This window comes from Muscardinus avellanarius (genome assembly GCF_963383645.1).
Source record: "Muscardinus avellanarius genome assembly, chromosome: 15".
NCBI lineage: Eukaryota > Metazoa > Chordata > Mammalia > Rodentia > Gliridae > Muscardinus > Muscardinus avellanarius.
The window spans coordinates 2,293,715-2,307,370 of NC_137801.1; the positions used below are offsets into that span (position 1 = coordinate 2,293,715).

The 13,656-nt window shown below is 43.0% G+C and overlaps 1 protein-coding gene across 1 annotated transcript in view; it reads left to right on the forward strand.

The window, feature by feature from the left end:
* Window positions 1–13,422, forward strand: part of DCDC2C (doublecortin domain containing 2C) — a gene marked incomplete at both ends in the record, with an annotated part of 79,236 nt that extends 65,814 nt beyond the window's left edge. The window contains 2 exons of the mRNA XM_080711030.1: window positions 13,235–13,282; window positions 13,396–13,422. Coding sequence (XP_080567156.1) covers window positions 13,235–13,282; window positions 13,396–13,422 — 75 coding nt within the window. The remainder of the gene's footprint in view (window positions 1–13,234; window positions 13,283–13,395) is intronic.
* Window positions 13,423–13,656: the final 234 nt, after the last annotated feature.

The following is a 13,656-nucleotide window of genomic DNA, read 5'->3' on the forward strand; positions in this document are numbered from 1 at the left end:
TCAAGGTCTCTGAGCACTTTTTCACGGGAGCCCGTTAGACAGGACTGTTGAAGTTAATCAGCCAATCCAAGGTCCCCAGAAATTGTGGCCTGGCCCAAGGATTTATTTAAGGGGAGGGAATGAGCCCATTTCCCACGTCACTTAAAAAATCTTCTTCTTCTTCTTCTTGATGCTGATGGCTGTGAGTGGCCATCAATCCTGGCGCATTCGATGGAGCCCAGTGCTCAGAAATCCTGAGGCTCTTAGCGGGTCCAGTAGTCACTTCCCGAACACTGCCGTTCCTTCTTGTATTTTGTGAGAGTTTGCAAGTTTCATTTTTTTTTGTCTGGGTGAATGAGGCAATTCTAAGTCCCTGAAGTTTAGCTTTAGGCAGTCATATGTTTTCTTTAGCTCACCGGGTATAATTTTTGGTTTTATTTTATTACAGTTGCTTTTGTTTGTTTTGGGGAATTAGGGAGTGGAAGGGTACTCAAAAGTAGGGGCAAAAGACACAGAAAGCAAAGATGGACTTTTCCATTAGGATTCTTAACCTGCTTTTGTTCTCAGCTCCAGTGCGGGCCACAGGGGCGGATCCCGAGGCTGGGCTGTGCATGTTTGTCTTCTGGTGCAGTAGAGCTGCTGTGGGTTCCTTTGTCATGAAAGCATCAAACCACACAGCGGAGCTTAATCAGGGCCCATTCTCATTCTGAAATGCTTCACTGGATGTCATTTTTATTTTTTTTTTGACTACAAATTGAGTCAGTCTGGTAACAGATGAATTGTTTAAAAGTGAATTCTAATTTTTTGCAATCATGCAATAGTTTGGCCTTGCACTGACCTATTATGATTGTTATTTAAAGAGCTACAAGCATCTGGAACACATGGTCCTGCCAGTAGGAGGGGTCTGGAGCCCAGAGGCAGTGAACCCTGTGACTGGCTCATCCTTTTCACCGGTACCTTTCAGTTAGAAGCACACTGCAACTTTGCGGTGCTCTCTCCCTGTGCTGTCTGTTTTGATACCTCATTTGACTTGGCAGTGGCATCCTGCTCCAAGAGAAATCACACATGATGGCTTACTTTCAAATTCTCTTCTTATGTCTTCTGTTGGAGCTGTGAAGATTGGCTTCCCTGAACTAGGTTCTGCTCATTTTCCCCATTTTAATCACTTTCACTCTTAACAGCATAGAGCAGAATGGTGAATGGCTGAGTCTCCAGCCTTCAGTCTCTGTGGTATCCTTTCTCCATCCCTACCCCCTTCAGTGTCTTCTCCACTCTCTTCTCTTCCTGCCAGGTGGCCAGGGGATAAACGCTCTGATCCCTGGAGATGCTATCAGTCTGTCGTACCTTAGTGTGAAGTGCCGTCAGTGTCCCAACTGCTTCTGAGCATTGTTGCTGCAAGTCAGCGGTGGGTGGAGACTGCGCAGAAGCCACCTTTTGTGTAGAGAAGCTGATTGTTGGGGCAGTGTGACTTGTGTGCTGTGAGAACAGTGCCATTCAGCTTGTGAGGGAGGCTCGGCCAAGGGAAAGGATGCGAAGTGTGCAGAAAATAATTTCACTAAGAATACTTATGTGCCAAGCATAGGGAAACCCGAAGGAACCGATGTTGTGCTTGGTCGGTGCTTCTGGTCCTGGTTTTTGGGCCGAGGGGGCTGCAGGTCTTCCAGCAGGTCCAATGCTTCTGAAAAATTTCACAGTCTTTCCAATGGTTTATCTGGTTGGTCTTTTTTTTTTTTTTGATTCTGTAAATTATGGGTGCTTTTTATTTGAGGGCTTTATTGTTTACTCTTATTATCACTTTTGGCGAATCCATTTAGTGATGTTCTGTGATCTTCTACTTAGGTCTAAAACGATGCTTAGGACTACAACATGGTGCAAAGGAGAGCGAGCCCTGAGCCTGCATCCCAAAGACCTGGTCGTTGACCTGGACCTGCTGCTGTGGGGCTGCGTCAGCTCAGGCCAGCCACAGGGGCCCCGTGTCCTCCTTGGTAAGATGAGGCTGAGGAGTGAGATGCCCCCTTTGGTGTGGCCTCCAGTGGCACTTGTGCAGCGCATGCGTGGTTAGTTCCTCCGTCACCATCCTGGCCCCACCCTCTGTGCCGTCGCCTAGGGTGTAAGTGACCTTTGAGTTTTGTAAAAATGATTTCCTAGCACTGATCACACAGGTTGGGTTTACGGGGCAACTTTCCTCATGAGTGATGAAAGGTGGCAGGTGTGTGGAGTGGCCATCCCCTCTGCCTTCCTGGTTGCCATGGTACAGGGTCTCAGCTTCCTCTTGTTTGCAGACAGTCCTGCTCTAGGTGGACCCGGAGAAGTCCTCAGTGGACATACAATACCACTAGGAGGATAATAATGCAATTACTTAACAGTTCTTCTAAAATACCTGAGAATCAAAAGAGGAGAAGGAAACGTTACTCAGGGGAGCTCGGCCTTTCATAGACGTTGCCAGCTCAGTTCAAGCACATGGATGGTAGGAAGCGCAGAGGCCGCAGTCCTGGCCGCAGTCCCAGCCCTCCCTCACCCACGTGTCTCCAGCAGCCCACGGGGCTATTTCCCACATTTACATGAAGAACATCATGTGGTGCTGCCGGAGGGCAGATGAGAAGTGTGATGTAGGGGTGCAACCGTGTTCAGATGCAGGATCGCTCTGCACGATCCTCTTTCTCGGGTCTTGTACATTGGCTGTAGTGTGTGGTGGGCAGAAGTCTGTGTGCCTCTGGGCTTGGATGAGGGACCCACTCTACTTAGGGTGCACTTTCATCTGTGCCCTCTTTAATATGCAATCATCTCTGCACTCCTACTTTTTTTTTTTGTGTGTGTATGGTACTGGGGTTCCTGGAAGCCCTTCTACCTCCAGGATACCTTCCAGACCTATTTTTATGTTTTTTATTTGGAAACAGGGTCTCTTAAGCCACCGTGGCTGGCTTTGAACCTGTGCCATCCTTCTGTCTTCGCCTCCCAAGCGTGGGGATTACAAGTGTGCACCACCAAACCCGGCTTTGCACTCCTACTTTTGACTTTTTTTTTTTTAATTTGACATTTCATGGTTACTGTGAGCCATACAAATATGGAAGTTGAAACGCTCTCTGATATCGAATGGCTTGAGAATACATTCTCTACTGCTTTGTTCTTTTTGGGATTTATTTTGAACTTTATTTTTTATACTTTATTGGTGCTCATAATCTCATATATAATGTAGTTCATAGTGATCTTGGCATACAGGCACACAGCCATTGGTGACCTTTCCTTCAGATCCCTCTCTGCTCCCCGCTTCTCCATACAGGATATTGACACTGGAATTCTCCTGTATGTACCTCATGCCAATGAAGGTAAAAGCTTCATTCATCCCCTCCTCCATTTCCCCTAGACCATCTCCTTGATGCCACTGGAATTTCTCCTCTAATATCTTAAGTTCTGCTATCCCAACTATTCCCTAACTTTCTCATGTGAGAGTAAGCATATGAGCCTTCTCTTTCTGTTACTGGCTAATTTCACTTAACATTCTTCAGGTCGATCCACTATTCTACAAATGACACCATTTTGTTGTTCTTTATTTTTATTTTTATCTTTTGGTGGCCCTGGGGTTCCTGGAAACCCTTCCACCTCCGGGCTACACTTCCAGATCTATTTTATATTTTTATTTGGAAACAGGGAATCTTAAGCCAGTGCGGCTGGCTTCAAACCTGCGCGATCCTCCTGTCTCCACCTCCCAAGCGAGGGAATTACAAGCGTGCACCACCACGCCCAGCTTTGCACTCCTACTTTTTTTTTTTTTTTTGGTGGTACTGGGGTTCCTGAAAGCCCTTCTACCTCCAGGCTACACTCCCAGACCTATTTTACACTTTTTTAAAATTTGGAAACAGGGTCTCTTATGCCAGCACGACTGGCTTTGAACCTGCGTGATCCTCCTGTCTCCCCCTCCCAAGCGCGGGGATTACAAGCGTGCGCCACCACGCCTGGCTTGTTGTTCTTTATTGCTGAGTATAATTCCATTGTGTGTATATCCCATAATTTTGCAATCCATTCATTTGTTAAAGGACATCTAGGTTTGTTCTATAATTAGACTACTGTGAATTGTGCTTCTATAAGCATGGGTATGCATATATTTAATATGTATATGTAATAGTTTGATTTTAGTTTCTTTGGAAAGATATCTAGAAGGGGTATGCTATATCATATAGTTGGTCCATTCTCAGTTTTCTGAGGAATCTCCATACTGATCTCCTTATTGGCTATACTAATTTGTAATCCTACCAGTAATGTAGAAGAGTTCTTATTTTCCTACATCCATGTGAGCATTTATTATTTGACTTCTTGGAGATTGCCATTCTGATTGAGGTCAGATGGAATCTCTGTAGTTTTGGTTTGTCTTTCCCTGATTGTGATGTTGTTGAACATTTTTTCATGTATTTATTGACCATTCGTATCTCTTCTTTTGTAAAGTATCTACTTAGTTAATTCTAGGAATTTTTTGATTTTCCCTCATTTCTTTTATGATATAGTTCTAATTTTAGAGTATATCAGTCTTGACATCTTTATGTAATTTATTTTTAGTCTTCCTGTTGTTGATTTCTACTTTCATTCCATTATTCTCTGAAAAGATGCAAGGAATTTTATTACATTTTTAAAAATTTACTGGTGTTTGCTTTGTGGTCCAGAATGTGGTCTTTTGTGTGTGTGGTACTGGGGTTCCTGGAAACCCTTCTACCTCCGGGTTACACTTCCAGACATATACATATATATATATATATATATATATATATATATATATATATTTTTTTTTTTTTTTTGTGGTACTGGAGTTCCTGGAAGCCCTTCTACTTCCGGGCTACACTCCCAGACCTATTTTTACATTTTTATTTGGAAACAGGGTCTCCTAAGCCAGCGCACGTGGCTGGCTTCGAACCTGCGCGATCCTCCTGTCTCTGCCTCCCAAGTGCGGGGATTACAAGCGTGCGCCACCACGCCCGGCCTTATATATTTTTTAAATTTGGAAACAGGGTCTCTTAATCCAGCGTGGCTGGCTTTGTACCTGCGCGATCTTCCTATCTCTGCCTCCCAAGCATGGGGATTACAAACGTGCGCCACCACAACCAGCGAATGTGGTCTGTTTTGAAGAAGGTTCCATGAACACTTGAAAATAATGTGTATTCAGCTGTTGGTGGTTGGAATATCTTATATATGTCTATTAGATCAATTTGGTTTATACTTTTCTTTAGATCTGAAGAGTATTTACTCATCTTTTGCCTGGAAAATTAATCTAGTGGTATGAGTGGTGCTTTTTTATTTTTATTTTTTAAATTTTTATTGGTGCATTATATTCATACATCATATTGGGGTAAAAAACTTGTGTGTACATACATGTACACATCCCTGATTTAATGCCTACCCAATTCCCACCCCATTCCCTCCCCGTCCCTCCTTCCCTTGCTCGGCTTAGTGGTTGACTTCAATATGTTTAAGTACATTGTGTATTTTAGAGATTTCCCTCTTCCCCCTCCTTTCTCCTCCTTTAGGTTGTCTTGTTTGCTCCTCTATAGGATTTCCTTCTTCATCTAGAGTTCCTCCTATGACCCACTTCTCCCTGGTGCTTTAAACTCCCCCAATATTCTTCTATTTGGGTCTGTTCAAGACCTAATGCGCCAACAAAGTTTGTTTTATGAAAGTGGTTGTATCCACATTTGGGACATAAAAATGTTTACTATAATTTTATCTTCTTGGTAGATTTTACCTTTTATTAATAATAAGTGACCATTTTTGTCTCTTCTGATAAGGTTTAGCTTAAAAACGGCTTAATCAGATATGAGTATTACTACCCCTGATGCTTTTGGTCTCTATTTGCATGTTATATATTTTTCCATTCTTTCACTTTTAGCCTATGAATATCTTTGCCTATAACATAAGTTTTTTTTTTTTTTTTTGGTACTGGGGATGGAACCCAGGGGCATTCTACCTCTGAGCTACACCCCCAGCCCTATTTTTTATTCTTTATTTTGAAACAGGGTCTCACTAAGTTCCAAAGGGCCTCACTAAGTAACTGGGGCTGTCTGTGAACCACACTCCTCCTGTCTTAGCCTCCCAAATGCTGGGATTGTGAGTGTGTGCCACCACACCCGGCTTGTAAGGTGAGATTTTTGTAAGCAACGTATAGTTGGATTATGTGGATTTTGTTTCACATCTGCCAATCTATGCCTTTTAATTGGGGAGTTTAGGCTTTTGATTATTATTGAAAGATGATTTTTGTTTTCTGTCATTTTGAGTCGTATATTGTTTCACATAGTGCTGTTTCTCCTTTGCTTAGTGTCCATCTGGTAGAATTTGCCCTTTCTCTGGGTTCTGGTATTTATTTACTTTTTCTTTGTGTTTTATTTCTTTGAGTATTATCTCTAGTGCTGGCTTAATAGTCATGGATTCTTTTAATTCTGCTTATCTTAAAGGCTTTTTTATTTCTCTGTCAATTTTGAATGATATCTTTGCTGGATATAGCAGTGTTGGTTAGAAGTTATTTTCTTTCATGGTTTGGATTATATCCAACTAGTTCTTCCTGGTTTTCATGAATTGAGCTGAGCAGTTCAAATGGATTCTTATTGCTTTGCTCCTGCATGTCACCCATTCTTTTGTTCTCAATGCATTTAAAATTCTTTCCTTGGCCTCCATGTTATTCATTTTGATTACTATGTGGTTAGGAAAAGTTTTTCTTTGATCTTGTTTTGCTGGTGTTCTGAATATCTCTTGTACATGGATGTCCAACTCTTTTTCTATGTTTGGAAAATTCTTTGATACTATTTCTCTGATGGGGTTTCTAATGCCATTTGTTTATGACTCTAGACCTTCTTTAATGTCTATGATCTGTAAGTTGGGTTGTTTTATATTAGCCCATATTTCTTTGATGTTCTGGTTGTATGTCATATTGTCTTCTATATATTGCCTGTGAATGAGCTGTCTTCCAAGAGTGAGACTCTATTTTCCATGTGGTCTAGTATGCCAGAGGTGGTTTCTATTTAGGCCTTTAATTCATTTATTGTGTCCTTCATTTTGTTCAGAGCCTCTTTTTGGTTCTTATTTAGGGTATCAATTTCTATATTCTTTCATATTTTGCATACTTTCTTTGATTTCATTTTTGATGGCTTTGATTATATTAAAAATAAAAATTCTTTTTTAAAATAAATTTTTATTGGTACACTGTAGTCATATATCTCAATGGGATAAAAAAAAAACTTGTGGAGATATACATGCACACATCACTCAATCAGCCCCTACCGAATCTCTAACTCCTTCCCTCCCCCTCCCTTCTACCCATGCTTGGCTTCCTGACTGACTTTGATATGTTTAAGTACATCATGTGCTTTAAAGAGTTTCCCTTCTCCTCCCTCTTATCCCCTCAGATACGTCACCTTCACTGCTCCTCTGTAGGGTCCCTTCTTCATCTAGAGTTCCTCCTGTTACCCATTTCTCCCTAATATTTTGCATATTAGGAAAAGCATCTGATTTCTTACTTTTTGTGACATTTCACTGTAAATGTCATAAATTTGGTTTCCCTTATGGCTGGGCAAAATTCCATTGTGTACATACCCCATAGTTTTGAAATCCACTCATTCATTAAAGGACATCTTAGCTGGTTCCACAGCTTGGCAATGGTGAACTGTGCAGCTCTGAAGATGTTTGTTCATGCATTAGTTTGGTATTTTGGTTTTCATTCTTTTTGGTAGATACCCAGAGGTGGTATTGCTGGATCATATGGTAAATTCATTTTCCTTCTTCTGAGGATCTTCCATACTGTTCTCCAAAGTGGTTGCACCAACTTGCAGTCCCATCAACAATGTATTAGAGCTTCTATTTCTCCACACTTATTCCCACTTACTGAAATCTTGAAAGCCAGAAGGTGAGTAACTTTGACAGGATGCCTACTCACAACCAATTTTTTAAAATAGAGGTCACTTGGATCTGAAAATCTGCTGAGAGATTAGGTGAGGCAGAGGCAGCTTCTAGTGCTTCCTGGCCACAGAGCTGAAGAAACCCGCTGGCCCTTTGCTGTGGAGCAGGCCCCAGTTCCAGGCCTGCTGTGCAACAGGCTCCGGGCCTGGCCTTGCTGGCTCCAGACCCAGCCACCATCTCCACCATCTAGGTCTGTCTCTTCTCTCTTGTATTTTTGGTAGGAAGTCATGGCTATAAATGTCTCTCTATGTTGTCCAATCAGATATTAAGCCAAAATCTGATGTCCGGGGTTTCTCAGAGGAATACATGTCCTATTTGGCCACTGCCACTGCCATCTTCTGCCTTTCTAAATATAAAAATTCTGAATTCTCTTTTTGGTACTCTCTGCAGCTCAGTTTTGGTAAACACCCTTGTTAAGTTTTGAGAGTTTTGGTTCTTCATTGGTATTCATTCTCATGTTTTCAGAATTCTCAGGTTTGTGTTTTTATTGTCTTGACATCTTCGTCCTCTTTGGTGAGAGTCCTACATCTATTTTATTGTAAGGCCTATGTTGAGGGTATTTATTTGCCTCTATTTGTCTGTCTTATATAATCAGAGTTTTGAGTTTATTGCCCAGAGCCTCAACAAGTCTAATATTATCAGACTTTTGATTTAATACCTCAGAACTTCTTTGAAAAGATATAGTTCTGCTGGGCATGGTGGCGCACGCTTGTAATCCCCGCGCTTGGGAGGCGGAGACAGGAGGATCGCGCAGGTTCGAAGCCAGGTGCACTGGCTTAAGAGACACTGTTTCCAAATAAAAATATAAAATAGGTCTAGCAGTGTAGCCCAGAGGTAGAAGGGCTTCCAGGGACCCCAGTACCACACACACAAAAAAGATATAGTTCTTAGTTAGTGCAGGCAAACAGGAGTCTCTGATTGACTGTGCTTTCCAGTCAATCCCAAACTCTGTAATTACAGAGACTATGATGTTCCATTCAGGACTTGGGGCCTGCTCGTTAGGATTTAATGCCCCTGGACAGCACCACTTCTCTGCTGGTTGTGTATCTATGAGACCTTGAAGACTGCTGACTCTGTGATCTGTGTGGACACTGGGAAGTTCTTTTCATCAACCTTCATGCAATGAAGGTGGACAAACTGAGGTTGGCATAACTGTGAGGTCATTGGGATTTTTTTTTTACCAATATCTACAACTAAATCTAAGCTTGTAGGATTCCTATTCCAGTGCTCTATCAAATGTCCAAGGGCTATTAGACATTTGATTGGTCGGTACAGAAGGAAGAGGTTGGATATCCCCAAAGTGGTGAACAACATGGGCAGAATGAAGAGTCTGGCCCCGTGAATCATAAGATACACATCAAGAGGAAGAAAGGTGAGGAAGAGGTAGGGGAGGGCGCTAGCGCTGGTCAAGCACTTGCTAAGTGGCGAGCGGTTGACCAAGTGTTTCATTTATGCTCTTTCTTTTTATCCTCACATGAGGATTCCTCGCTTGATGGCAGGTATCAGTTCTCTCAATCTGAGTTGAAAGAGAGTCAGAGAAGAAGGTTACTGTCTGGTGGCCACATGATCAGAAAGTGAGTTCTGACCTCCTCTGGTCCCTTGAGGCTGGCTGGCTGCAGCAAACTGTATGATGCCCACAGGTATGTGGGTTCCCTCCCCAAGACAGTGGAAGATTTCTCCACATGTGCTCCTGCACTCGTGAAGTCAATCCTGAGTCCATGTAGGCATCATCTGGAAAAATACAGGGCTGGGGGTTTATCTCAGAGGTAGAATGTCCCTGGGTTCTATCCCTAGTACTGAAAAAAAAAGGGCAACTATGAGCCAAATATCTAGAGATAGGGATTCTGGCCCCACGAAATCTCACATACAGGGTGACTGTGTAGACTGCAGATTCAAGGCCTTATCTGGGTTATCTGGGGCCAACTTTTTCTTGTTAAAAGGTAAGGACAAGATCACTGGTTTTCAGTCTTTGAAAGAAAAATACCAGAAAGCTGTTTAATGTAGGCACCTGACCCGTGCCACCTCCCCAGGTGGTCAAGGTTACATCACCAAGGATAACGATGTAGTGCACCTGTTGGCATTTCGCCTCTGTGCATTGGCATTGCTCTCCAATAACCACAGCTCCAGTCTGTCCTGAGGAAATTACACAGAAGTTGAGGAACTTTCTACAAAACACCCGACCAGTATCCTATGAGAGTGTTAATGCCACAAAAACAAGGAAAGCCCAGGAAACTCTTAGTTTGGAGGGGACTAGGAGCTGTGATGGCCCAAGGCAAGGTGCTGCCTGGAGTTGGATTGTAGAGTGACCACAGACCTGGTGAGGCCAGTGGGAGCTTGTGGGTATAGCCTTTACTAATGATAGTCAGTGTTGGAAATGTGCCCTGATTTGTGAGACATCAATCAGCTCAGGCTAAGTTGGCAGAGTGCACTGGGATTCTCTCTCCTGGCTTGACAGTTTTCCCATAAATATAACATCTTTTTTTTTTTTTTGCTGTATTGAGGATAGAACCCAGGGGCATTCTACCTCTGAGCTATACCCCCGGTCCTATTTTTTAGTCTTTTTACTTTTTTTTATTTTTTATTTTTGTGGTACTGGGGGTGGAACCCAGGGGCTTTTCTACCTCTGGGCTATACTCCCTGACCTTTTAAAAATACTTTATTTAACAACAGGGTTTCAGTAAGTTGCTGAGAGCCTCACTAAGTAGCTGAGGCTGGCTTCGAACCTGTGCGATCCTCCTGTCTCAGCCTCCCAAGCACAGGGATTACAAGCGTGCGCCACTACACCCGGCTAGTCTTTTTACTTTTTAAAACAGGGTCTCACTGAGTTCCAAAGGGTCTTGCTAAGCAGCTGAGGCTGTCTATGAATCACAATCCTCCTCTCTCAGCCTCCTGAATGCTGGAAGTACAAGCGTGCACCACCATGCCTGGCTATAACATCATTTAAAAATAAAAATCGGGAAGCACTGAAAATCCCTTTCCCAGGAGTAGAGTATTGTGCGACTGTTTAGGACAGAGCCAGAGAGGATGGTTTGGCTGATGAAGATAGGACAGGTGAGACCCACAGAGCTAGACTTTCCCTTTTGGCATCCTCCTTTCAACCCCCATGGACACCCCAGGGTTCATGAAGGAGGTAGAGGAGAGGAGGGAGGGGGCCAAGTGCTAAATGGGCAGGGAGCTTGGGCTGTGGCCTAGAGGCTTGCAGATCCCACTCAGAAGAGGGGAAGTAGGTGGAAGAATCTGGTGACAGGGATTTTGAGAGGCTAAGGGGCTCCCAGGGTGGAAGAGATAGACTCGAAATGTGTGAGAAACAGTCCTGAGAAGAGAAAGAAGCTGTCACTGAGAGGATTCCTGGGGAGGCCGTGTCCTCAGGAGGGGAGGATGTGGTGAATTTTCTGTAGAACACATTGAAATAACATGTTACAAGTCTGAAAATAATGTATGGCTTTTGAACCAGAAAACTACATGTAGAAGTTGACCCTAAGCCTATAAAATCAGGGATGTTTCTCTTCCGCACGGCTGGACTTCATTTAGGTTCTAAGTTACTATAGAAAGTGGCAGGTTTATGATTTATATTTATTTCCTGCCGTTGGCTTTGGTTTGTTTTCCAATTTTTCTATGATGAGCATTTTTTTTTTGTGGTACTGGGGTTCCTGGAAGCCCTTCTACCTCCGGGCTACACTCCCAGACCTATTTTTACATTTTTATTTGGAAACAGGGTCTCCTAAGCCAGCGTGCGCGGCTGGCTTCGAACCTGCGCGATCCTCCTGTCTCTGCCTCCCAAGCGCGGGGATTACAAGCGTGCGCCACCGTGCCCGGCTATGATGAGCATTTCTGAATACAGAAAATGAACACATTCTAAGAATAAAATAGTCTACCATGGCTGCAGGATTGTTCATTAGGGGAATCTGCTATTCCAGCCCTGGTTGATCAGGAAGCCTTTGGGCTTCTAGTTTTTTTTTTTTTTTTTTTTTTTTTAACAAAGGAATTATGCTTTGAACCCGTTTTATTTTCACAAACTTGAGCCTGACATCTTTGCTTGTAACTTGCAGCTATTGGATGTTCTGGCAATGCAGAAGTAAGTAAAAATAAAAATTAGGTTTTAAACCAAGTGTGGAATGCAGTGCTTGCATAGCATTAAAATCACATTAGCTTTAAGGCTTTAAGTACCACAGATGGAACGCTGTGGACGGAGGCTGTGCTTTCCCGACCTTCCGGCTGTCGGAGTTGTTCTGATTGTTGGTGGCCTCTGACCTCCCATGGTTGTAATCAAAACCAGCCTTCTCTCTCGGAACTCTTAGCTCTCTTTCTGTTTTTTTTTTTTTCCTCTGCTCCAATTTCCGAATCTCCCAGCTGCTGCGGCTGGCAGTTTGATCCACACAACTTTCCTAACAGCCTTTCAAAATACTGCCGTTAGCGACTGTCAGGTCTCAAGCCACTCAGGCACGGCTCTGTCATCTCACGTGCCAAAATGTCAGGTCCTCAGAACAGCCCTCATCTAGTTATGTGACTCCGGAATTCAATTTAATCGAAGCGCATATTAGCCAAAATAGTTCTCTGTTAATTGTGCTGATGGCAGCTTTGACACACGGATGCACCTGGGAGTGGATATCTAGCATAAAGCAAAGATCTTCACACTGGCAATGGTGACCGGGCAGGGGCTCCTGTAAACTCCACACACTGACATCCAAGAGGGGCTGGGATGTGAAGGGGTGGCTGTGCAGGAAGGTTTTCTTGCATTTATTTGAAACACACCTGTGCGTACTGGTGGGTGCATTCCGGCGAGTGTTGGCCTAGCTCACACGTCTCTAGTTTTAGTATTTTTCACTTCAGAATGAGCATTCTATTTTTATTGCTGTTTAAAATGGATATTTCTAAAAGCAGCTGCTACATAAATCTGACAGGTTTATATTTTCTGGTTGTTCAAACAGTTTGCCCAGCAGTGCAACTGGAGAGACCCTGTTTCCTGCTGTATTTAGTGTAACAGAAAAAAACACTGGCCCATGACATTTGTGTTCCAATGTGAAGCAGTAAGAGGAAGGAGTGAAAAGAAATAGCTCTAGTAAAATATGCTTTTCACTTAAGGAAGACAAGCAGGAAGATCAAAATTCTGCCAGTCGCCCTGAAATCTCAGAAAGTGCAGTAATGTTGGCGTGGGTGTTAATTTAATAAAAGCATGACTGTATTTTTGCTGGCCCTAAATTCTCTTTAAATTAATTAACATGCTTATATTCCAGTAACTCCTTATTTCTTACACTGAAATCCACATGTGAGTTTTTGATCAAACTTATTAATATCTTGGTTCTCTTCTTTTTTTCTTTTTAAGCGTCTCTCAAGAACCTCAACAAGAATAAAAAAGTGGCTCCGTTTCCTGGTAAGTAGCTGGGCTGTGGTGATCGTGTGCGGGGTCTCTGCATGGGTGATACGTCCAGGGGACTACTCTGGCCCCACTTTGCCCTTGGGCATTCATGCCCTTCCTATGCACAGGTGGCCTTCCGCGGGGCTTGGTTTTGATTGAACTATACACTCACAGCTATGCATTAATCACTCCACAGTAGCTTTTAGATAGCAATGGGTAGGTCAGCTGGCAAATATTTTGACTTAGCGTATGGTGGCACTCTCTGTCCACAGTTCAGTTTAGGTAGACTTTTCGTTGTTCGCGTTTGTAGCTTTTAAAAAAATGTTTCACAGCACTTAACCTTACAGGATTTTGTGAAAAGGAAATAGAAGAAAACAAAGTTTCTGAAA